Raw genomic sequence first — 27,980 nt, 5'->3', positions numbered from 1 at the left:
CTTCTAAATGTTGCCACTAGCTTATTCTAGCGACATCTGAAGCGCTCCTGAATTTTTCCGGTTTCAGAATTTGAAAATTTCATCTTTCTAAAAAACGACACTCGGCGTATTATATTTAAAAAAACAATCCCTCCGATTGTCTTTTCTTTCTTCTCCGAAAAAGTATCTTGCTGTTCTCCAGAATGTCCAACAGATATCGGGAAAACGGACTGTATTCCTCTTTTTGTTTGACGCGCGCTGTCATGCTCCTAGGTTACATCTCCCTTTTACTGCTCTTCTGCGGGACTTTCGGTGAGTTTTTTTTTTATTCATAAATTATTTCAGGCATGTGAAAATCCAAATTTCACCCATTTCAACTGAAACTCAGAATTGGTTATTTTTAATTTCATAAAAAATAATTCATATCATAAATCCTTAATATGGTTGAATTCTAATTTTAGCTCTTCTATGACTAAAATTACAAATATTAATCTGAACAAATCTGTTGTCTGTTTTCAGTTTGAGATTTTTTGTATGCTTTACTCTATTATAAATTCGGTATAATCATAAGTTTCAGTTTCGCTACCTTGAAGTTTTCTATATATTTTTCATGAAATTACTAGAAGAAACCGATAATTATTACAATTATATAGCTAATATTTCTAAGAAAATATTAATATTCAAATATGTATGAGTTTATAATATATAACATGAATAATATGAGTATAAAAATATGTCCACAAGTTTTAAGAAATTTTCGAAGTTGCGCATTTTATTTCCCGTAAAAAAAAACTTTTAAAAGTTTTATTTTGATAAGATATATTTTTGTGTAAAAATTATGTCAGAGCTGTTGCAACATAGAATAATTTCAAAATATTTTTTATTATTTTATTATAAAGCTTAAGAAATGAGTTATTTTAGCACTATTTTTAGGTGAATCCATCTCATTTTATTTTTTATAATCTTCTCATACCAATTTAAAGATTTATTTGATTATATTTGACAATGAAATAAATTGATATGATACGAATTTATTACTGTAAAAATATTTGATCTTGATTCATATTTATTACGGTGAAAATCGGAAAAGAAAATTCCCAAAGATCGTTAAAAATTTTGACGATTGATTCCACTTTAGCAAGATGATAACTGGCTTAGATTTATTCTTATATCAATTTTATTACATTAGAAATTTATTACGAATTTTATAATAATAATCTATCATATATGTATATATATGAATTATTAAAATTTTGTATTTTTTTTTTTCGAAAAGTTTCTGTCTTTAAATTTTAGCTTCTACATATCACAGAATGATCTTTATCCGAAAATTTCTGTACTTGCAAACAGTTTTGAAAAGGTGATACTCTAAAGACCACTTTTTCAATTTAAATATTTTCTTTTAACTCTCTGAATTTAGTGTACAAAAATAATGAAAATAATTTCAACTATAAATATATGTGATTTTAATACTTTGCATTCTGAAAATTAATCAAGTACATAATTATTCACTGAACTAAAGGAAACATTTTATTGATACGACAAATAAAAAATGCAATAATTTTTTTAAAAGTTCCTTTTTTATAAAAAATATATTTTTCTTCTTACAACTCTGAAGGTAATATTTAATAAACAATACCAAAAAAAAAAAAATCAAAACTGTGCACGGTCTAGAATGTTACCAGAGAGAAAAAAATCCGAATGAAAAAGGGTTAAAATGGTAAGAGATAAATAATCTGATAGTAACTAGTATGCTGCTATTTCCTTTGTATTTTTAATTTTATGAGTGACATTTAATTCAGTAAAATAGTTCCATAAGTGTTATAACTTTAGAGAATTTAAAAGTACATACTTTTAAGCCATTTTAAAAGTAGTAGTAGTGATCATGTCCATATTGTAAGCATGCAATGAAATTTTCTATTTTAAGATTTTATTTGTCTGTAGAACGGAATTGTCCTTAAATTCTTTATCTTTTTAGGTTAGGTTTTTACATCGTTAGGGCAATTCTAAGTTAAATTAAATTCAATTATCTGTAAGGAAATAATATTATTCAAAATCTAGTAAAAACTGTTTAAATAAGTCGTGATAAAGCCTCAAAACTTCGTAAGAATAGAAATTAAAAAAAAAGAAAAAGAAATTAGATGTTTTTTGAGTTAATTCACCAAAGCAAAACCACTATAAATTGAATTCATTATAAAACGAAAGGCGCAGTTCCGAAAATTGTCAAAAGCTAAGAATTGATTATTTAAGTGTTCTAAATTTTCTAAAAATATATAATATGCTTTAATGCACTATTCAGTATTAAAATTTCGAAATGATGTTTAAATAGTGAGCCTATCATGAAATAAATTTTTAAAAGACTGTAAAGTGGTGAACTTCACGCAATTCTTTTCAGATTTTAAAAGAAGAAGAAAACTGTTTTTTTTTTTTTTTTTTTTTTTTTTTTTTTTACAAAAGATAAAGAGTATTTTTGATGTTTTTTCATATCTAATATGAACATGAGACAACAATATATCGCAAAAGGGGAAAACATCAGAAATGTTCTTTATTGATTGAGAAAAATTTTGTTGTAAAATGAGCAAAATTTAGATAAGTGGTGTTGCCTCTTAAATGGGCGCGATATTCAAGAAGTGTCTATTGATATTGCTAACTTTTCATGATGATTTAGATTTGACACAAGCCCTCCAAAAAATAGGCTTTGAACATTGATCTAATGATACTATTTAATTAAAGACAAAGAAATACCTACAAGAAAATATAGTTTTAATTCATCCTTGAGCTGCCTGCCATATGTTATAGGTAAAACAAGAATTTTTGGTCCATGATTAACATAAAAATGCTAGGAAAGAATTTCATTAAATGTCTCATTTTTAATATTCAAGTTTATTATCTTGGCGGATTAATCGAACTGGAAATTCTAAAAACAATAGTGGATTATGAAAAACTGAAAACTATATTATTTAAATTTATTTTTTTAAAGAAATTAATTTTTTTTAATTTAAAAAAAGTGGAACAAGCGATTTGTTCTTTAAATATGGCCATTAAACATCTATCTCAAAGTTGTACCAAATAAGATACTCAAATGCCTGAACACACTTCAGTTACAAAAATTACATTTTTATACTTCTTATTTTAAAGAACGATAGATTATCCTTTATGTTAATCTATAATAACATTTCATATTTCAGTATATTCCTTTAGACGTCTGACATGAGAAATTGTCTAATGCAAATAATTTTAATGTTGTAAAGTATACCTTCTTTCATACAATGAAACCGGTTATCAAACCAGTTTGCCATTTTTTTCTAAAATAGAGGAACGAACTTTGTTTGTGGCCTTTAAATGTCCTTTGGAAAAAATGTACGTTTATTCCAGAATATTATTTACATAAAAGAGGAAGGCCAAAGAGAGGAAAGTAATTTAGCATTGATAAGCATTGACCTAAATGCTTTTATTCAGCACTTCTTAAAAATTCAAGTACACAATATGAAGATAATAGATTACAAGGCTCAGCTATCCATGTGAGCATTGACATTTTGAGCACTAATTTTGGCACTAGAGAAGATTATTTTCTGAGGTTTTGACTCCTCTGGGCATTAAATATGATGCAAGGTAATTTAATTAAATCATCTCTTCTGATGCGAAAAAGAATGTGCTATATTTCAGAGAATTAAAGGAAGGGAGGGATTTAGCTACAGAAGCTCAGCTTGTCAGTTATTACAATCAAAATGCGCAATATTTTCCGTAAAAAACATTCATAAATTTATGGCATTTAATTGCCCATGATCGAACTTTCAAATTACATGTTTAGAATATTAGATTACACATATTTTTTTAATTGACATGTATTGGAATAAAAGGGTCAATTTTCTTTCCCCTTACATCAATAGATTTAAATAATTCTGTCTTTCAGCTTTTTAAAGTCCCACTCCCCTTTAAAGGCAATTATTATTACAATTATCCAACAATTACCAGAAATCCAGTATCCACACCTACAAACAATAATAGTATTTTTTTTTGCTGGATTGAACGGAATTTAAACTTTTCGCTTCAAAATCGATCTTCAAAAATGTTACAAATAAATTAAAATAGTTATTTGACTCTTAACTAGTTTTTGCTTGGCTTAAATAAACAGGAATATGATATAAACTCCACAATCGTTTTCGAAATGTTATTGTCTAATTCTAGTTGAATCCAACAATAATTCGAAAGGAAGAATTGAATAACAAAAATTGAAAAACTATTTATGCATTCTAAAAAGGAAAAGATGTTGAGAAGCGCCGAAACTTTTCAGCAACCAGACTTAATTTAAAGCATAGAAAAATATGCGTGTGTAATTGAAAACACACCCACATTCTGAAGAAATGAATTACAGAAGAAAAGAACGTTTGAGCTACTGAAGGAATTCAATAAACTATTTTTGAATAAAGATTTTTTTTTTGTTGTAGAAGTTCCGTTTTGTTCATAAAAGCTATTTTAAAATCGGTCACTCATTTTTATAATTCTTCCTTCAAATAGCATCGTAACTAAAACTTTTTTATATTACATTTCGAATGGAGTCTATTTTCTTTATATTTTATTTGCATTGCAAAATAAGTTAGTCACTTTTTCTTGTATTATTATAATCATTTAGAAGTTTATAAATTGGCTTAAATTTCCAAATACTCCCCCCCCCAAAAAAAAAGTATAACTCATTCCCTTTTTTTCTTCTTTATTTAATTGTTCTACTTACAAGGCAAATGGGCGGCATTTTTAATTACAAATCTCATAATCGCTTTATTCTTTTGCAAACTGTTGTCTGAGAAGAAGAGTAAATTATTAATTTTGTAGGAATAACGAAAGAAATTATTTTGAAATCTAGAATTTTTTTTGTCAGTTATGCGCCAAATAATGATGATATTTTATTATAAAATGTATTACTAAATATAATCTTAGTATAAGGGAAATAACTCATTCTTTTATGTATCCAACAAAAGTCCGTATGCTTTCATAGAAATTTCCATTTAAAAATATTATTTAACGCCTCATAAAATTTTTATGGAAAAAATTGTAAAAAAGAAATCATATTCTTAGAAATTATGTATACAATATCATAAGAAATCTCACTCTAGAATTTTTTTTTTTATCAAGATGGATTTTAAATGAAAAAGAGCAATATAAAATTGTGATGATAAATTTGTTAAACACGTCTGCACTTAATCTTTATAAATGTAATATTAACGATATTTGTAATTTAGAAGTGATATTTATTAGAGGCTTATTATAGTTTATCTTATTCGATGAATTCCGTAGGAACAGATTCAAATAAAATAAACATCTGAATAGAATAATGAATAATTAATCATCTGAATAGAAATTGACAAAATTAATCAACAAAATCTTAGGGATGTACTCCTCACTGATTATTTTAGTGTACAGTATTGGATTTGAATGTTGACTATTTTCTAAGCCTCTAGGTTTTTACCTTCGAACAGATGTTCGAGATCACATTGTGTTTGCTTCCTGCACAAATATACGGTGTGAGTTAGTTTCATCCACTGTGATAGATCCTACGCCCACTGCGAGTGTTACGCACGCAAATTTTCACCTGAATTATGTATCGTATCTACAAATCTTTGATCTCGAAGTTCTACCAACAGGAGTTGCAGAATAAAGTGAAAAAATCTGCCTTTAAGTTTAAACTCTTTTGAAAAAACTCATAAAAATGTAATGCTTTGTCGTAGTTCTTTGCTCTTACGTTTTAGTTGCTTTATGACGTACAGATTTTTTCTCATATATCTTACCTTCGAATTTATTTTTGCTGTGTACTTGGAAAAGAATGGCTTTTAAACACGCATTAAAAGGAAGAGCTAGTATTGTTCTCTAACCCAATTTTGGTTTTTGTTGAGAAATTGTCCACCAAATGTTGTTTTTAATTTGTTTGAGAGCATCCGAAATATTGAACCAAAGTTGCATTTACTTCTTTTTCTTTTTTCTTTTTTGTATACGAAGATAAAGTATTATAATTGTCAATAAATTCAACCTCTAGATTTTGAGGAATCTTAACATTTGAGATCTCCCTGTATCCGAAAAAGCACATTTTTGGAATTATGCATGTCTATCTCGGAACACGATAATTAAAAAATGCTTCGAGATAAAGGGATTGAATTTCTTACACAAACTTAACAGCAAATTTATAGATTTCTGCGAAATTTCGAACAAAATATATTCAGAGAAGTCTGCCTTGCTGCCAAAATATAAGTGAACAAAACAACTAGAAAAAGTAAAACGAGGGCATATAGAATTTGATGTACGGGTTTCACATCTAAAACAGGGGTCTGTATGTACCTAATCCGTCGAGGTTTGATCGTCCGTCGGCCTGTTCTTTTGCATACATGTAAAATCAACAACTCAAAATCGTAATGACTAAAATAAATGAAATTTGGGATGTAATCTTGTGACTACAAATTTAGTTCGATGTCAAATTTTGATTTCAATTCGATCGGAAAAAAGGATTCAGTTACCTGCTACTTGCATGTTTACCATATGTCAGCGATCATTCTCCAAAGGTCGCACATTAGATTCAGTTAAAGAGCAAGATTCATGCAAAAATTTGATATTTCGTAACCACTGTTTGCTAATACCGGGGAATTAATACACAAATACCAGTTTTCTTTACTACATTGCGAAACACCCAGTTTTCAATTGTGGAACTTTGAAAATAAAACTCTGAGCACTCATGGCTTTAACAGCCTTGCTCAAGGTCCACAATTCTTTTGCGGGAGAGAGATAAATTCTTTATTAAGGAGTAAATAAGAACATTTCGAAGGAGACCATTCTCATTGGTTTTCAGTAAATAATTAAATTTCTCAACTTGAAAGACCTACATCTTAGTATAGCCATTTCATTCGGAGTACTTTTTTTTTAACCGAGTCATTCACCAAGAAGGGTATTCGAAAGACATCTCGTTCACTGGGTAAGACAACATCGTTCATGAATTACTACCAATTTAATTTTTTATGCAAGTTTTATCCATAGTAGAAATCGAGCGATCCAAATGCCATGAATTCAGTTTTGCTGAAAGTTTCACATACTGAATAGATACTCAATGTATAATTATGAAGCCACATAGTTCAACGATATGAAGTCAGACGATTCTTGGAAGATTAAATTCTTTCCAACTATTACCACGGATGAGCTCGAGTTATATTAATTTGTACTTATTTGGCATGTAGTCGCTTTCTCTAAGCAGTTTCGCATAGAATGCTGATAATGCTGGTATGAATGTAATATAGTACTCATTTATATGATTTTCTATGATTCTCATGGGATTTAATTAGACAAAGAATAAATATTGCAATTTATATGAAAACTATGCATTAAGAGTTATATTATCTTTCTAAATGAGTAGTTTTGTGTTTTTCATTTATTGATTTTAAAAATTAATGCACTTAAAATAGAATTCTACTGTTCATCATTAAACACATTTCAATTATAAATTTTACCATTTTTTAATAATTCTAAGACATGCTAATAAATCAGTTCGTCAGTTTTTTTAAAACTGCGAGGATGCCTTCAAGATCGGAAAATTCCAGATTCCAAACCCGATTCCGCCAGATCAGATCTGGCGCACTCTAAATCTGCCGAGGCTGAAAATTATGAGGTTTTTGTGAGGCCGTTGTGTTGCTTCAAAACTAGATGTTAATAAAACTTAACAGAATTAAAACCGAGCTTTTACCGATAACATAAGTTTTCTTAGAAGTCTCAAGAAATTTCTTGAAAATAAATATGGCACATGATTAAATACGAATATATTAAGAAATAATGTGAATTTTCTGTTGAAAAATATCTTTTTCTGTATGAAGAGACATTTGCTAGATTTCCGAATTTGATTAAAATTGAAACCTAATGCTATAACCTACTCATTTTTGAAAACTAGTGAACAACAATTTTTTTACTATAACAATTTTTAAAAACTAGTGAAAATATGTTTTTCATTTCAATTGAAATAGAGATGGCTCTACAATTACAAATTCATAGCTGCCGAATAAATTCTGAAAAGTTATTATATTAACCTACTTAGGTTACTCTTAAGAAATTCAAAAGCTTGATAAATCATTTTAATTTAAAAATTGTATGGATGTTATTGTTTGTCGCTTGAAGATCAAAACAACTTTTTATTCTGTATTTTTTATCGCATTCCTTTATTTGAATTACGAAGCTTATCAAGCTTTAATTCGTAGTTCTCGGAAAATGTAACATAAAAGGAATATAGATTTTATTATGGAACAAAAAAGAGAGAGCAAAAACTTGAAAGATTTTGCTTTTTTGCAAAAATAATTATCAATAAAACATTGCATTTCTTGTAAGTTGTTAAAGAAATATTAAGGAAAATGTTCGAAGTTTTAGAAAAATAAAAAAAAAATTACTAGTGACTATTTTTTTTAGTCAAGGGAGAATTTTTTTTTGAGTCAAGTGGTCGACTGATTATCGGTCTGTACTTTCGCGTCCATACAAATGCTATTGCTAAAAAAAGCGAACAAAAATTAAAGCTGGTATATGACCTTAATATTAAAATTGTAGTCTTGTTTCAAATTTTAGCTTCAATTGGCCATGAAAAGCAGAATATAGTCAGTTTCCTTTATTGCATTGCGAAGCACAGAACTCTTATTTGAGAGACATTGAAAATAAAAATCTGAGCACTCATGGTTTTCACAGCATGGTTTCAACGCATAGCCACCTATTGTACTTTTGGTGAATGTGCTCAAGTCCACAATTTATGCCGGAGATTGGGGCATACTAATTTTATTAGAGGGTAGGTGAGAAAGTTTCGGGAAGACCACTTCCCCTGGTTGCTAGTTGCAAATTTCCTCTTTTACACTACTCTAATATTTCAAAATATTCCGTAGAGAAAAACCTTTTAAATTAGCACATAACATTTCTTGAAATTAATAGCTTTTTTAAGCGTAAAAATAAGTTTATAAATATACATTTGAGGAAGTCCAGTTTCCTATCTGGTGAAAGAAATCTGGCATTTCTCTCAGGAAATTTAGAAATGGTACAAATATTTTTATTTTTTTAGTATCTAATGTGTTTTTAACGATTTTTTCAGTTCTGATTTAATACTTTAAAAATAATAATCTTCACAATTTTGTATTTGTAAATAAAAAATGCGAGTATCTTTTTTTTTTTTTTTTTTGTATTTATAAGTAAAGGATGTGTGTATCTCTTTGTATTTGTAAGTAAAGGATAAGTACCAAAGCATTAGATTGAGGGTTTCTCAAATGATCGCAACTAACTTGTAATGTTATAAATAATTAGTCTTATATAATCCTGTTTTATTTATTATTTATACTTATACATAAGCGAAAGCATAGGTGTTCGTGGGAAACAATAAAAAAATGGATTCGATAAATAATTGTATTTAATGAAAACTAAAATTAACATATCAAATTATTTCCAGAAATTGCTGAAAATAGTACATTTTTATGCATGTTAATTAAACTTTCTTAAATAAAAATTAAACTTATTAAAATATTTAAGATAATTTTTCGAACTAAATTAAACATCAAATAATTTAGAATAACTTATTTGTAACAAGAAAACTGAAATTGAATTTACGGCTGAAAACAGTGTGTTATAAGTAGAATATGTTATAGTCGAAAATTATGATGAAACTTTGTAGAATACTGAGATAGCTAATCCAAAACAACGAACACTATTTAGAAAATTTAATTTACTGATTCAAATAAGATTAATTAACTGCATTTAAGAGTAAATCAGGAATCTCATTCATTGCTTCGCTGTTAATCTATTTATGAGGTGAGAAATCTTAACTTTTTCAGAATTATTATACTGTAAAAGTCTACCCCTACTGGATATTTCCAACAATTCTAATCTATAACCATAAAACTGTCTTTTACTGTATCTTTCACAATTTTAGGAGCTTCTCCTAGATATTCCTATGATTCTCATATAAAGACAATACATAATCATTTGGTACTACTTTAATTTGTTGTACAAAAATTCACAGAACTTCGACAAATTTAACATCGCTCTCATTGTGAATTCTAAAGTTCTCATCATCCCTAAATCTCAAACAAGATAAATTTGAATATTTTCGTTTTTGTTCCTTTTTTTAAATTTACTATTCTTCGATTCAAATATATTCAGAATTTTCAGTTGCTCCTTATAATCTCTCTCTTGTTCCCCCTCTCTTTTTCTTTTTCCTATTTCCTTTTACTTTTTAAACAGTCTTTTTTTCTTAATTCTTTTCTTAAAATAATTCTTTGCGGTATTTTTAGATTGTTTAATAAGAATAATAAGTAGATATTAATATTTAGACAACGATGGTTTGAAGGCTGAGGAATATATAATACTGCGTGGTCAAAGAGTCCACATACGAACTTCTAGATGTAATTGAATATGTCAAGACAGATTACTTTTGCAATACAGCATAGGTTTGTACCGCTCTAAGGAGCTCCTTGTCGGTGAATTATGTAAAAGAAAAGAATATATCTACTAATAATAAAGATGAATGTGTTTGTGTGTCTGTGTGCATGTGTTTCGGCGTATGTTTTTGTCTGCATGTATGGGTTTTTCTTAGTGTATCAGACCGCTTGACATAGAAATACCAAACTTGACATATATGGTTTTTGGAAAGAGAAAGTCTAAACCTCCGAAAAATTTCTTAAAATTTTAATTAATTAAAAAGTAAGCAAAATTTTGGTCCCCCCGCTATATTACCCAGAAATATTGCAGTTTAAAAATAACATTTATATCATCTTGAATTTGAAATTAAAAAATTTTTTCAATGAAACCAATTTTTTTACCGAATAATTTTTAAATCAATTTTTAAGAAATATTTTAAATGATAATATATTTCCTTTCATAATGTAAATTTCAAATTGTTTTCATTGTTGTTATAATGTTTAATCTTGGTCTTTTCTCTTGTTGTTGATGATGACGTGAAGTTACGACTTATTTTCTCAAGAGTAGATTTCTATTTAAAGTATTCTTTTCATATAATTTTGAAATGTCTGGTACTTAAATAAGGTTTAATTTCTTAAGTACTCTATGATGGAATATTTCAATGTTCGCCCATTTTTAAACACTGTTATGCTTTAATGTAATATAATTGGTCTTATAAAAGTATATTGTCTTTCTTGTCTTTGAAAATGTCTTTCTTTATTTAGTGAACTAAATTTTTTATTGAATCCGACATTTTTTATTGAATAAGCTTTTGAGTAATTACAAAAGATATAAAAAAATACTCTGCAATATGCATAAAACTACGATTCTGAATGATACTACAATCTATTCCTATATTTTTAATTTCACCAAGAAAACTTTTGAATTGATTGCAGAGTAAACATCTCCGTTTTTACATTAGAAGATCACATTTAAAATGAGATGGCAGAAAATTGTGGCGATGCATTGAACCATGGTGTAAAGTAAGGAAACACATTAAGAGCAAGCTACAGAAAGTATTTTGTTGAAAATTTTAACAGTAATTAATCCTGGCTAACCAGGTGATCAACACTAGTTCGAAATAAGTTTACATACACATATACATATTTTATGTTTAGGAGAATGAAACTCGCAAAAGCACGACATTATGGTTCCTTGAATAGCACCATGCGAAGTGCATATTGCTTCGAATAACGAAAACTTTTATTTCAATAGAAAGTATAAGCGTTAATTTTTGAATCGTATATATATTTAATATTTTTATTATTTAAATATTTTTGTATAAATAAATAGTCTCTTGTAAACTTAGGAGGAGAATTCCATAAAATGCAATAAAGAAATTTAACGCATATATATGTGTGTTAATTGACTGCATATATAGTAACCAATCTTAAGTAAGAAAAAGTTTGAAAACGAAACTAAAATGAAAACGAAACAAAAACAGTTTCGAAATCGCAACTAAAATTTATAACCTATTTAAACTAAAACCAAAAAAGAACTTCATAGTATTTAGAGAGCGCAATTGCAGCTACTTCTAAAACACAGATGAATTGATACAAAAGTATTAGAATCAAGTTAATAGGAAAAACAAAAAATCAAATAAAAATTAAACCAAAAAAATTATAAAAAATATAAAAATATATAAAAAATATAAAAAAAGAATCCGGCCTGAAGACTTTTTCAAGGGTCACCCTCAGGCAGGGATTCAAAGAAAGGGATTTTTTCTGTGAGGAAATACAGACATTGTCTAATAATGATTCCTCGTGACCCGAAAATCCCCTGAAATTATGCTCAAGAGATATACCATTTTAACAGAAAGGAAATATAAAACAACAAATTAGAAGAAATTAACTGTATTTTTACTTTGTTGTGGTTAATTTCTTCTAATTTGTTGTTTTATATTTCCTTTCTGTTAAAATGGTATATCACTTGAGCATAATTTCAGGGGATTTTCGGGTCACGAGGAATCATTATTAGACAATGTCTGTATTTCCTCACAGAAAAAATCCCTTTCTTTGAATCCCTGCCTGAGGGTGACCCTTGAAAAAGTCTTCAGGCCGGATTCTTTTTTTATATTTTTTATAATTTTTTTGGTTTAATTTTTATTTGATTTTTTGTTTTTCCTATTAACTTGATTCTAATACTTTTGTATATATATATATATATATATATATATATTAAACTTGAAATCTTAACTAAATAGTACCAGAAGCAATATTAAATGCGAATAAATTATCGAAGAAAAACTTTTGGAAAGATAAACGACTAGAAATTTTAATCATGGTTAGATATTTATACAGTATAATTGTTTAAATATCAAAGTAACTTTAAATAAAGATTGAAATACTAATCCGGAAACGCTGTTTTATGTTCTCTTGAGTTCCTATTGATAAACGTTCGCTTATCCAGTTTATTATTGTGTGTTTGTACAGTTAATTTACATTGTATTGACTGAATAAAGTTATTCTTTTAACTAATTATTGAGCTCCCTTAATTGAGTTAAAGCATCTAGATAGATTAAATCGATATGCTTGGAATGTTGTTAACCTCTACGCAAAATAATCGATTTATTTTCGAAATTAGTTAAACTAGCTCATCTTTTTGTAGTTGTACAAGTATAATTAGAATTTTTCCTTTCCTCTGTTTAAAATTTACCATATTGCGAATTCATTTATAATTCTATTGCTAGCTGTAAATTTTATCGCTCGTTGAATACAGTAATATGCCTAAAGAAAAACTGTAATGATGTCTCAATTTGGAAACAACATTACTTTTCAATTTTTCGATACACCTGAATTGTAAAAATAAATTCATGTTAAAATTTTTCATGTAAAAATTAGTAACTATATTTGACTCGCGTTTGCTATTGATAGATATATTAAACAAGAAATCTCTAACTAAAACTTTCCCTCTTACATCAATTACAAACAAACGAAAAGCTATCTATGCATAATAGTAAGTATATGAAATAGAACGATCTCAGTAATAGTTACGATTAATTTAACAGATAATTTTGAACCATTTAAGTAGTTTATTTTTATTTTATCATCCAAAAAGATTCTAAGATTCTAAAACAGTACCGCCAATCACCGACGACAGAACGATTCCTAAAAAACGCCGGTAAAAGAGAACATTGGGGAAAATTCCATGTCGGCGATCAACTTACGATAGTTGCCATGTTTCAGATCGGCTGCTTACTGCAGTAACAACACGTAGAAAGATAAAGTAGGATTTAAAAGAATATATATATATATATATATATATATATATATATATATATATATATATATATATATATATATATATATATATATATATATATATATATATATCTTTTCTGATTTCATGTCTATCTCTCCCTTTCTTCATTTTAATTCTTTATATCAAAAATATGTTACGTTTTTCAAAGTTCAGTTTCAAAGCATACTCAATGGAATTCAAAATTATTGTAAAATTCAATACAGTATTTAGATTAAGAATATATTTTTCTTTTTTCAGGCGAATTTTTCATTAATGAATCTATAATTTCAAATTAAAATTGGTTAACTAGGAGAAATTATAAGAGTGTTTATGTAGTTTCCTTTAAACATCAATTTATACAGGCATGAAGATAATTTTACAGATATTTTGCAATTCAGAATATATTATTTACAGAACTGACATGAATTATTTATTCATAACTAAACTCTGATTATTCTTCATGTCATAGGAAATTTTCCAAATGTTTTGCGTGTGAGTGTTTTTCCTTGTATTGTTTTGAATACGTAACCTGCGACAGAAACTGGTAGATAAATCAGCTGCTTTCGTCTAAATTGTTATTGCAAACTCGATTCAATAACAATTTCATCTCGATAGAATAATAATTTTTTGTCACATGTTTTTTAAAACTTTCCTTTTAAAATCGAATTATATGGAATTGATTAAATTGATAATTATAAAAAATTTAATACAATATGTATCTTAAAGCTGAAACAAAAATAAAAATATTGCTTGTTTTTCATATATTTTTTTCTTCAGGAGATGTTTTGTAAGATTCTAATCAGCTTTAATCGCACTGATAACTTGAAAGAGTAACATTTATCGCAATATCAACTTTTCTACGATCTCGGCACAATTCTGAAAAGTTTCAGAGCAAAGTAAAAACGTCTGGCAAGTGTATGAAGTGAAAATAAGTTTATTGCTAATTTATTATGGGAAATAGCGCATTTTGCTGTTGTATTTTTGGAGTAATGTTTTATTTCCATTTAGTAGTTGGAGCAATTAAATTCTTTCCCCGGAAAAGCCAATTTAAATTTGTCAGACAAAATTATTAACAAAGTGTGACGTTTCCCATCAAAATATTAGCAAAACTACACTACTTGTAATTATGCGAAGGAGATGCTAACATATTAAACTTTTAAATCATCCGATCATTTTATTTTCTAAAGCATTTTTAACATTATATCAACGATGTTTATCAATAAAAACATATTGCTATAAAAATAACATAAATAGTGGAAAATAAATAAGTTTTAAAGAAATAATGAAGCAAGGAAACATAATAACGGCTATCAAATGCTCGTAAACTTTATAAGAATTTTTCTGAAGAATTCAACTTGAAAACTATTGTTTCGAAACTTGTTCTTCTAAAAGTGATGGTTTAGTATAATAAAATTACTATTATTTTGGGAGGAAGTTCTGTAGTTTTCCTTATAATTATCTTCAATATTTATTTAGAACTCTTAAAGTTAATTACAAAAAACGAGAAAGTTCAGTTTTATATATTTTTGTATATTTCCAATGTGATGAATAACAATGCGAGCGTTCGAATTTGAAACAACTACTCTGCTACAAGACCAATGTGGTCCCTTTCATTTGCGTACGTTATAGTAGCTCATTATGAAAGACTTTTTTTATTTTGAAATGTTGAAAATTAAGCCAGGGAATTTTTATAAATAAAATTGTTACATGCCGTCTTTAAATCGTTTCTGTTATATCAAAATGTCAGATAAATTGGCTGAAACATTTTATTTACGCAACGCATCTATACAAATTGCATTGTTGGCTAGCTACTATTTATACAACACATTTGTTGGCTAGCTACTATTATTCTCAAATTGTTGTATGTGATATATAATTGTCACTAGATGTTCTAGCTGTTACATCATAATTTGACATAGTATATTTGAATTTTAACATAGTTTTTTTTATATAATAGTGACAATATACAGAACTGCATAGTTGCCTTTTTTTGGCCGGAAGTGAACCGCAAGTCGTGTATTTGTCATGCTTGATCTAAGCAACCGTGAAAGTTGGTTCTAGGTGGTTTCGTACTCCACCGGCACTGTTTCGTATAGTTGAACTGCAAATCACGAAGCTCGGTTGTCTTTAAGTCCTATTAGCATAATGATTTCGTATGTCTTGGTGAAGTGGAGCAGTTAATTTATTTCACAGACTGACTTGTCCATTATTTGAATTAAAACGTACGGAATTTTTAGTAAGTGTTGTAAATGAAACAGACCGGATGATTTCTTCGTTATTTAGTATATAATGCTCAAAAAGTCGACAAAATATGAGAAAACAAAGGATTAATTATAACTGATTTGGCGAAATTTTTTGAAAGTATTTAGATTTTTGTTATTATAAAATTCAAGGGATTCAAATACATTTATATTTTGATGCTTTTATGAGCTCACATGTTTGTCAAAATCCTTAAATAATTGTTAACTTTATTTTTGTCTACCAAGAAATGTATAGTGTAATATAAAAAAGTTCACCATTTCTTTTGAAAATTGTTTGTCAGATTTTAATTAAGTTAACAAACAAGCTAATAAAGCAAGAATTTAAATGAAACAGTCATGAAAATGATGTTATGTTTTGATTTTATGTTTTGATTCTTATTTTTGTGCTAATAACATAATTCTCTGAGGGTAATTTCTTTCTGTTTATACATAATTTTTGAAGCAAAATCCTGTTTCAATCTGTTTTATACTGTTTTATCTGTTCTGTTTCCAGTAAATTAAATCCGGACTTATTAGAACTAACAACTTAATCCAAGCAATCAAATTTCGAAACATTTTATCTTGAAAGACTGCAGACTTTTCATGCTTTTAATATGCAACTGTTATATGTTTTCTTTTATTCATTTTGCAATTTAGCAAATTAAAATGTTTACATAAATTTAATAAACGAATTTTGTTTTGTTTTTTATACAAGCATGATCTCCAAAAAGACGAATTCTATTTTTTGAAACTTAAAACAAAATAGCTAGAAATAAAATTTTAAACATATTTATTTTAAATTGTAAAAATTATTACATTTTTCTTTCTTTCTTCTTTTAATTTGAATGATTTATCTGGTATTTATGAGACTTTATGGAAGACGTTAAACGAAAATGATAATGGATACTTAGCGATCAGTTATAAAAAATAGCTGTTTTCTGTTTTTTATAAATAATAGATAACAATAGATAATATGTGAAATTAAAAAACCACAGTTTTTTGTATAGAATTCTGCTCCATAAATTCTGTAAAAATCAATTTCAAATGTTCACTAATATTAAAAAAGCACTTCTGTTTCAACTATAAACAAATGATAGTATATAATCCAATGCTGGAAACTTGAACGATAAAAATTATTTGGAGTTTAAAGGCCAAATCTGTAAAAATTTCCTGTTCCACTGCTATAAATTTGTTTATCATTTTATTATATTATATTATTCCTATTAAAATTTTAAGTATCATGGTTGCAGTAACACTTGAGTAACAACCAATTGAATTCAGTACTCCATTTTTTTTATTTTGAGTGGAATAATAACCTATGAATATTCATATTAATTTTCAGAGAATAATGTCGTTTTAGATTTTTTTGGAGAATTGCTGTCGTTAATGATCTTTCTCTTTTTGTATATACTTAAAATTATATGACAGGAATTTTTAAGATTTCTCGATAACACATGATATAGCAATGACGAAAATACATATCGTCGAAATCTGCCATTTTCTTTGTCTGAGATATAAAGGCATGTAAAATAGTAACCCATGTTTCATTTGACAGTTCGACCAAGGACACCAAACATGCTAGCGCATTACACTCACTACACGTCAACGATCTGAAAAGAAAACTTTAGTAACCGGTTACGCAACTTGCAGATATGGCTACGATCTGAAACGAAAAACCTTGGACGTTTTACCAATCAGCAATTATATCACTAATGACATAACATTCTTTTTATTTCATTGTATCATTGTAAAATATTTATAATTATTAAAATCCATGATACATTTATCATAAATTTTAAAAAAAGCAAGCCGATTTAAAGCTAATATACTTTCAAAATTAAATTTGATTTGATTTGCTTCAATGATTTACTTTAATAATCCAGTCAACAAATAGGAAAATGCTGATTAGCTGCTTAGATACTGCCATGATTTCCAGATTTAAATATCTTAGTATGTATATTTCATCTTTATTATAGCCTCATTTTAGCAGATTAAAATTCAGTTGTTCAATTTGAAAATTATGTTGCTCTTGAACGGGTTCAGATAACAATAATAACAGAAATCTTTCTGCCAGTCTTTGATGAGGTAACTGAGATGTACATCATAAACTCCCATTACATTCAAGTGATTTACATAACAGACTTAATGTAGTTGTGAGTGAAGAAAACTATAATCATATTAAAATTTTGATTTTGAAAAAGTCGGATCTAGGCCTGGATAAAAAACTTCATTTCTAAAGTTGGCAGAAAAATCAAATCCAAAAGAAATAAATATGAAACGTAATCGGGTAGATTTGTATAGTTAAAAGAAATATTTTATTCAGATTAATTCTTTAGATATCATTAAATGAAAATCTTGATCGGTTGATTTCATTCTTCATCTCATTCATTGGATGAATAATTTCAGGAAGTGTTTTTTTTTCACTCATACCTTGATTACTCATTTATAAGATTGTTGAACTCAAATTATACTTAATGAAGGGTCCTAAATTTTTTTCCTGTGATTTGTAAAGTCATTAGAACAAAAAAGAACTATCCTTGAGGATTAGGAATTAGGAGTCATTTACAGATTCGAATTAGTAGTAATTTTCGTATACTTTATTGCATTAATAAAAAGTTACATACTCCAAAATTGGAAGAAATTTTTAAAAAAATGCATTTCGAACATGAATTCCTATTAATTAAATTCATTTTTTGTTTATTGCTTTTAGGTTATTTTAAATATTATTTCAGAAAAGAAACACAGAAAATTCTATTAAATTTTATTTTATTAATTAAATTTTATAACAGAAGAAGCAAAGTCATGAAAAACGCATTTGGATACGATCGAAAGTTAAAAAGAAGCTTTGTTTCATAATTCGCTAAAATTTTGAAGTTGTAAATACTTAATTAATTATTAATAACAAAAGTTTTTGTTGATGATAAAAAGTATTTTGATGTTAGGCGTTTGCTGCCTAAAAATAAATGAATTTTGAAATTGTGTATCATTTTATTCGAAATTTGAAAAAATGCTTTCAAAAACTATTGAGTATAATTTAAATTTGATCATTTCATTTAATATTATTTTTTTCATAAATCAGTAAATATTATATACAGCAATTATTTATCTATGGTGAATAAAATAAATTTTCATATAAATCAATATTTCTCCAAACGTAAAAAATAGATATTTATTTAAAATTTCTTGCAAAAATATTTAGAAGGAAATGTTTAGTTGAGACAAGTATTTATTTAATATGAAACGTGTCGAAATATTGGTTTTATTGTATTGTTTCCTGAAATAACAGTTAGTTGTCAGAAATTGGCTTGCTTTTCAATATAATTTTCCTTTGCGTGCTACATTTTAAGTGTCCATATTCCTAATTCAAGGAAAATCATTAAGCGCACTGATTATAAAACTACAAGGAAGGAAAACAAAACAATGTAATCCATGCAAAAGTTCATTAATTGTCTTATAATTTATCACGTCTTTACTCAACCTGAAAATTCATTTTGATATAACGAATAAGAATAGCAAAGGGTTTATTGAAGTACTTAGTGTCTTTTTTATTTGATAGGAATTAATAAAAGCTTTTTTCCAAAATATAATTTTAACTAAAAAACTATCAATTCAACAAAATCAAAGCTGTCAAGATGCAAGAAAAGTAATTACAATTATGTTTCAATAGTTTTTATCCTACATAAACACTTTCATTCGTTAAGTGGCTATTAAAAATTATATTTTCGGTTGTTTTCCCCTTTATATTTTGGAGTGATGCAACATTCCTTCGAGTCATTTAGTGGAAAACAAACAAAAAAAGAAAATATTATATTAACGTTAGAAAGCACGTTAGAATACTCACTTAAGAAGAAAACATTTTAACTCAGATAGAAAACTGAGATAAAAAAATTGCATATTGAATGAAAAGAAAATGCATTTTCTCCCAGATTTATATTTATCAGATTTATTGTATTAAAATCACCGTATCACAACTCCAAATATTTAATTTGAAATTCTGATCAGCTAAAATAAACCGATATCATTTATCTTTATTGATGAATGAAAAATAACTGCTTCATAAAATAAAGAAAAAAAACATAACAATCGCAAAATAATGCAGTTGTTTGAAAGATGAACTGAAAGTCAATTGTATGTTTTCGTAACCACGTCTCAATGTGAACTTTGTTTCTGTGTCTAGCAAACTGAGGCAAAGATGTGACTCATTTCAACGTGCTTAGTCGGTACTCCGTCATGCATGCTTCAGCTCATGATCGTCACGCCAACAGGAAAGGATTATTAACATGTTTTCAGCCGAAAAGAGTTCGAATAAATGGTTAATGCTTGTGAAAGGCAGGATGCTTCCTCTTCAAAAGTTTTAGTGTTCTGGTTGGAAGAAACCAAGCTGAATGGAATGGGCGATAGGGAATAAAACGAGTTTCTCTCTCTCTTTTATTTATTCCCATAGAGTTGCAATAAATAACCTGGATACAGTAACACAAACCCTTTCTTAATCGTTGTCGAAAAAAGTATCGATGTTCTTGTCTAGAAATTAATTTGACATCAATTATAACATTAGGTTTCAAGGAATCTGTAGTTATACTCTGATTGCAATTTTTTTTTATAATTTATATATTTATTTAAAAGAGATTACCATTAAAGCAGAGATACAGATAAACAAGAATGGTATCTCCGTTAATATTATCTAAATATATGAAGCATAAATCCTCTTTCAACACTACAAATTAAGACTACCGTTTTTTAACAGAAAAAATTTTAAATTTGAGACAAAAGAGCCTTTAAATAATCATACTGACAGACAATTATAATGCCAAATTTGTGTTTTTCGGTCTCAAGAAAGTCTGAAACAAAGAGATTCATCAAAAGCATGAGTTTGAATTTGTTTAATGATTACAATACTACCTTTTTACTTCGCACAAGAGGAAAAAAAGAAAATGAATAAAGAAGCAAAATTCTTTTAATAATTTCTTAATATCTAATACACAGGGTAATTATTACTCCAGACTTGTCATTCAATGCATTCATAGCTATTATTAATCCACTGTCATTAAAAAGTGAAACTGAGCAGACAAATGTGTTTTTTCTTACTCAAAATGAGATTTTATCGAAAATCCTGCCTTAAACTCACAAAAATGTAATTTGGGATTTTATTACAAATAAAATGTTTATTTTTTCCTAATTTCAAGATCTTTTTATGAAAGCATTAAACTGGCAATTTTTATGTTCATTTTCTTCTCTTCTAATTTTTTCTAAAATTTAGCTCTTTTTTTATTAGTATGTTGCAACGCGATCTCTGATGGCAATGATACATTATTCTAATGATGAGACATGTTCTACTTTATTTATTGAGGCGTATATACATTCATTACAAAAAATGAATTTAACTATTCTAAAATTTAAAAAAAAATTCTTCCATTTTAAGATGTTTTCTATGTATATTTTATGAGCAGAGTTTCTTTTCGACAGAAATAAAATATATTGTTATAAAATATATTGAATAAGTGGGATAAGTAGCGCAAATTTACATAATATTATTTAAAATGCGCTAATTATCAACACCATACCATTAATTGATGATGAATGCTTACGAAAGATAACATTTGTGAATCAACATAAATAGCTTTTTCAAGACCTTATATTAGAGACGCATGTTACAAAGTTGCTCAATGAGTGTAGACAATTTGTTTTTGAAAATTGTAAGATGAATTTAACCAGTTTTGCTGGAAAGACATGCCAAGCATGTGGAAATGCGTTTGTCACAAAATCGTCAACGGCGTGTTGTACATATACATCGAATGGCAATAATAACACATGTAAAAATGATGTTTGCAACCCGTCGGCTGAGATGTTTTGCCGAAGCACAGTCTAGGTCTAAAATTAATTCATTTAGAAGATATAAATAATTTTCGGTTCTCTAAAAGGTATTGGACAAGTGCTTTGTGTGGCGAAGACGGTTAATTACAGTGGATTGTTTTGATACAAGCGTCTGTGAAATTTTTACTTGCACAAATGGTTAGAGGAAAATGCCCTTGAGTTTTCAGCAATATATTTCTAAATACTATTGCAAATTAAAAAAATAAAATAAAAATAACATATGAAGAATTTATTTATCTCAATGTCACCTGACTACTGCTTATGCCGTTCCTCGTGCACGAAAATCATTTCAACGAATGATGCCCTTCATGTCCAGTGCAGTCGGAAACGAAATTTGTGCGAATGATCTTTTTTTTATTACTTTTAGTCATTTATTACTTTTTAGGTCATTAGTCATTAGGTTTAGTCATTTTATTACTTTTAGTCTTTTTTTATTACTTTAGTTCGAAATGGGTAATTGGCATTAAGTCCTTCATAAACTAATATTTCAGCTATCTAAGCAAAAAACTTAGTTTTTCCATATCTTTTGACATTTGATGACCTAGTTGTGAAAGATTTGATGACCTTCTTAAAATACTTCCTCTTATTTATTACAACACATGTATTCATTTTCGTAATCGTAGTTTGTTGTATGATTCTTATAATAACTTTTCTTAAATATCTGAAACGAAAAATATTTTAAATTTAGAAGGAAAAAAGTAAGAATTTCCGAAAATGTTTGATAATAAATTTTGATAGTTGGCTATGTCAATTATATTTAGTCCTGCATTGATCAATTTACGCAATGCTTTGATTTATATTCGAAATTTATCTAATAAAAGAATATTTCTAAAACTGAAGCTCGATTTTGCTTCTTTTTGATGCAAATTATTTACTTTGTAGAAATTGCGCAAATAAGATGATACTCTTCATGGGGCTTTACTGCTGAAAGGTATAGTGTGAAATATGTTGTGCATACCTGTGGTCAATAAAATTTTGCATCAAAATAATGAAAAGAAATTCAATATTATTTTTGAATAAAAAATTTGAGAACGAACATTTTTCCATATAATATAGTAGATACATTATTGCCATTTTATTTTCTTCCCGTTAGGCGTAAGTTTCGAAATTGCTTGTAATTTAATACCAGGCGATATGTCCTTTTTACATTCTTATACGCGAAATATACAAAGATAAAGCAATATAATGCAAAAAAATCGTTTCTCCATTTCTGATTTTCCTGAGCCCGAAAAACAAGTTTTTGAAATTATGTCTTTCTGTTTGTCCGTGAATACGAGAGCTCAAAAATGCTTTAAACTAGGAGGATGAAATTCAGTTTAGTTTTTACACAAAAATTTTAGTGTTTTCTCAAATTTTGAGCGAAATCGATTCTTAGACCGTTTGTCTCTCGGTCTCCCTGTTCGAATGCAAGTTAACCCGTTACCTACAAAGCGCAATGAACAAGATAGATTAAATTTGTTGCACAGTTTTATCGTCTAAATTAGAGATTTGTATCAAATTTTGACTCAACCCATCAAGAGAGTCACCATTCTATTAGTCTGTGCATTTTTATGCACGTAAATGTGACAACTCGAAAATGTAATGATTTAGATAACGAAATTTTATCTGTGATTTTTCAACTTCAATCGCAGTTATGTGTCAAATGTTGGTTTGAGTCGGGAGAAAAAAGATGTCCAAAATGCATGCTCAGCTTTCTTCACTATACTACAAAACATAAAATGCTCATATGCAAGATTCTGAAAATAAAACTCTGAGTATCCGTAGCATTTGTGACTTTGTTTAAAGATCATAATTTTTCAGAGAGGGGAGGGGTTAGATAACACATTTATTAGAAAGTATGTGAGAAAATTTCGAGTTCATTTTACTTGTTTATTTTACAAGCACCTTTTAGCAAGGGTTTTAATAAATAAATTGGCATGACTACCCAACTTTTTGTCACACTCATGTAAAGCCAAATTTGTTTTTAATTTCGCTTCACTTTTAATTGCATTGTACTTCATTTTTGACTGCAAATGATTGTTTTTCACAGTTCTTGAATTGTAAATTATATTTAAATTTCCTTTGCAAATTTCATATTTATTAACAAATATTGTGTTGACGTTTAACTAATTATTTATATCTCAGTGCCTGATTAGAGAATTATACAAAAGGATTATATATAAAGAGTTTATATCAGCTGTGCTAAATGTTTGTATGCTCTTGCATTACTTAATAAATCTTTTCATTTTGATTATATTTTTGACTGTCGATGGGATAGTTACCTTTGCCTTAACTATCCCATCGTAACTATGAGATTTTATTAGTAGTATTAAGAATTTATGTTAACTTAAGAGTCACACCATTCAAATGAATGATATTTGTAGAATTTACTTCTGATTCCGCATTTTTTTAACAGCATGAATTCAAAGCCAAAACAAATGGAAACTGCACTGGAACAATTCCGCATTAATTTATGATCAAATCTAACAATTAAATCCTGATAATCAATTATATAATTAGTAGAAAATATTGATACAATCCTTGAGCTTGTTTGATAGAGGTGAATTTTATGAGATAAGTTTCAAATGAAAATAAATATAATACGGAATTGCATCAGCTTACGGCGATATTCATTATCGATAAATGTTTGATATAAGTATGTTTGATATGATGTATCGATAATATTCCTTATCGATATTCCATTTGAAAAATATATTCTTTACATAACTTTTTTGTCCGTTAAATTCTTTGTCCTTTAACATTAAATTCTTAATAATCTTATTTCAGAATATAATTTTTTTTGCATAATCCCTTTCCCTTTTCATTGCATATTCCCTTTTCATAAAAGAATTTCGAGATACAAAATTCTATAATATTTATTTATTTGTTTTGCTCATTATCAATATCTAACTGGTCCATTTGGTACCTCCTTGACTGTGATGTATTTACATTTGGTGTAAAGGAATATAGATTGGGATTTTCAATTAGATTTTAATTCCCTTGTCGTTTTGTAGACATTAAAAAGATTTCCAACGTTTCTATAAAATTAAGCGTAATGGAAGTCACATGTGTTTTAAAATGTTTAAATAAATCTTCATTTATCTTTTTATTTTTATTTTTGTCTTGCTAAAAAGTGGTTATAACATTATAAAAACAATGTATTTTTTGAATTTAAATAACAATTTTTTTATAAAAATTCTATAGAGCAAAGATGAAATTTCGGGAACTATTGTTATAAAAACCTTCTCTGTTTTTTTGATTCTGTGGTATTGTAGGCTACATTGCATTATCTTGTCAAAAATCTACTGAAACACTCATTCACTACCGCAATTCCCGTGATAAATGACGCATCGTTACATTTGATAGCATTCAGAGTATTAACGTTACTCTAGACGAATAGAATAGGTTACTTCATTAAATAAATACAACTCCAAATACAACAAGTTTGAATCATTATGTTACGTTTCTTGGTAAAGCAAATATTGCGCCAGTGTTTTTTACCTTGTTCAGCTGACAATGTACGCACATGACTGCTGTTAAAATTCATTATCGTGTTCTGATCTAAAATAATTTTGTTGTCTTTAAAAGCGTTGGATATCTTACACAATAGAATAACAAATGAAATAAACAAAAATATTTATTATGATTTTGAGACACCATTAAAAGAGATACCATTAAAAACTCCAACATTTCATTACTAACACAGTTGTGTGAAAGTTTCTATTTTTAAGCATAAATTATATATAATTTTTTTTATTCTTTCATTTTTTCGTTATCTTAAGCAAGTTTATTTAGTTGCCACGAATTCTTTTTGAGTCTATTTAGTAAAGCCATTCATACCAAAACTAGATTCAATTACTATTGAATTGTCATTATAATTGCTTTTGCAAATAGATTTGATTAATTTAAACCAAAATTATTAAAATACCTAAGACATAACTAACGATAATCATTGTCAAATTAAGAAAATCTACACGTGATTAATTTTTCTATGTAATTTAATAAATTAATAATTTGAAATTAAAAACAACTAGAATTTTTATTTGTTAATTGAATATTAGTTGATAATACATTATTAGATAATATTTATATTATTATATGATATAAATATTAACTGATGATATGTATTATTATGTGATATAAATATTAGTTGATAATGTATTAACAACTTAAGTATAGATTATTTATTACAAAATTAAACTTGAAATCTTTTTTATAAAGATCATTACTAGAGTCTTCATTAAAGTTAATACCGGGATAAAATTAAACGTAAAAAATTATTTTTACTTACACGATATAATCTTATGAAAAGTGTTTTATCACTTCAATTCTACCTACGACACAAAGTCAAATATCCAAAATGCAATTTTTGAGAGGATATACATGTAAATCTACAGTAATGTAAATAAATATTCAAAAGGCTTAACTTTAAAAACAGGAAGTACAAAAGACTGCGGAAATGTTTCTTTTTTTTCTTTCAGTTCTGAAACAGTCTGCGCATCATTTTTCATATGCCTTTGAAAAAACGTTGTTTTTCTATAAACATATTAAATGAAGACAAGATAATCTTTATGACGTCATTGAAATAAGGAAAATATATTTGTTTTTGTCATCGTTGACTGGTGATATATATATTATATACGACTAATTCTCAATTCTACAGGGATTACTTTTTTTTAACACAGCAGCAAATCCCTTTTTCCTCCTTTATTCCTTAAAAACTGAACATAATCAGTGTAAAATGACTAATCGAGTTAGTGGTGGAATTTTAAACATCATATAAGTAAATTTTTTTGTAACTTATACGCATTACTGGTTTAAACCAATTACACAAATAAAGATATATGAAGTTACAAAGTACCCAGAGCATAATAATGAAGAGCATTAATATATTAATAACATGATTAAAGAACTATATATTACAAAAAAGGATAAATTACATCGTCTATGATCCATGACTCAACATTTAGAAAATAAATTTATTTTAACCAACTACGTGATAATCATAAGGAATTACCCATGCCCTGCCTTAGCTTTCGGAGTGAAATAAATGGTCAAGTCACAACGACCAATAACATTAGGTACTGTGGTCGATGGATATGATAAATTTTACTGCAAATTTTGGTATTTTGCTAATGATTAATTTTTTTTCATAAATATTATATACGTTTCAATAATTATCGTCAATGGCAATCCATAGTGACAGAATTCAGAAATAAATGCAGCTAGTTTAAGCCAATAAAGAAATTTTATTTGTTTTAGGAGTATAGAAAAAGCTCCATGAAATCAAGAAACTTTTGTATGAAATATAGTTTTATCACACACATTGTCTACACTGTTGCTAAAATCAAATTCCATTAATCTAATCATTTACTTTCAAATAAGTTGTATCAAATTCAGAACTAATGGACAGGGTCTAATCGCGTACAACATTCTGTCAGTTTCAATTGTCATTGACTGACCTATTCTAAGTTGACAAAAGATGAACGTGACATAAACTTCCTTTAATTCTATGGAATTATTTTTCAGGTTCTGCAAGTTCATCTAAGGAAAGAGGAGAAGGCATTTCCTGTAGGCAACGTTACAAAATTCTAGGTACTGAACTCCAGATGGGTGACATAAACACCGAAGGGTATGATGACATGCCTCCTCATACAGCTTCTGTCTACCGAACGGATGGGGAGCCAATTCTGTACAAGAAAATTCAGCAAGGATTACACAAACGCACAAGGAAATCCACCGGTGACTCCGGCCACCATAACATGATGGGCTACGATTCCAATGAGGGAGACATCCTAAAATCCATCATTTTGCATTTAATTAAGTATCCAAGGAGGCTGAATAGAGCTGAAGCTAAATCAGAGAATTACAACCTGCGTGCGAATTATATTCCTCGTCTTGGACGGAAAAGGAGTTATCCAGGAAGAAAATGAAAAATTGCAAAATTTTGTGAAATTTCCTTTTGTGTGGTTTTGAAATTATTCCGAATAAGATGTAAAGAATTTCCAACTGATATTTTTTTTGTAGAAAAATTAGTCTTAGAGCAGTTTTGAACTTTAAATTTCTTATTTATTTTATAATTATTTTTTGGAACGCCTGTGTATGTTTCAACTGCTTATTCATTTATGCTCTTGGATGGATATATATAGAATATTACTTGAACCAGACATTTGCATCTGCTTAATCTGTGGTTTAAAAGCTGCTGTCGTGAAATATTTTATT

At 27.7% G+C, this 27,980-nt stretch overlaps 1 protein-coding gene across 1 annotated transcript; it reads left to right on the top strand.

The window, feature by feature from the left end:
* On the top strand, window positions 1–27,966 carry LOC129960694 (uncharacterized). The gene is made up of 2 exons (XM_056074258.1): window positions 1–291; window positions 27,288–27,966. The coding sequence occupies exons 1-2, from the start codon at window positions 183–185 to the stop codon at window positions 27,689–27,691; spliced, it is 513 nt and encodes a 170-aa protein (XP_055930233.1). The 5' UTR covers window positions 1–182; the 3' UTR covers window positions 27,692–27,966.
* The last annotated feature ends 14 nt before the right edge of the window (window positions 27,967–27,980 follow it).

Source organism: Argiope bruennichi, chromosome X2, assembly GCF_947563725.1.
Source record: "Argiope bruennichi chromosome X2, qqArgBrue1.1, whole genome shotgun sequence".
NCBI lineage: Eukaryota > Metazoa > Arthropoda > Arachnida > Araneae > Araneidae > Argiope > Argiope bruennichi.
This window is presented reverse-complemented; position numbering and strand designations above follow the sequence as displayed.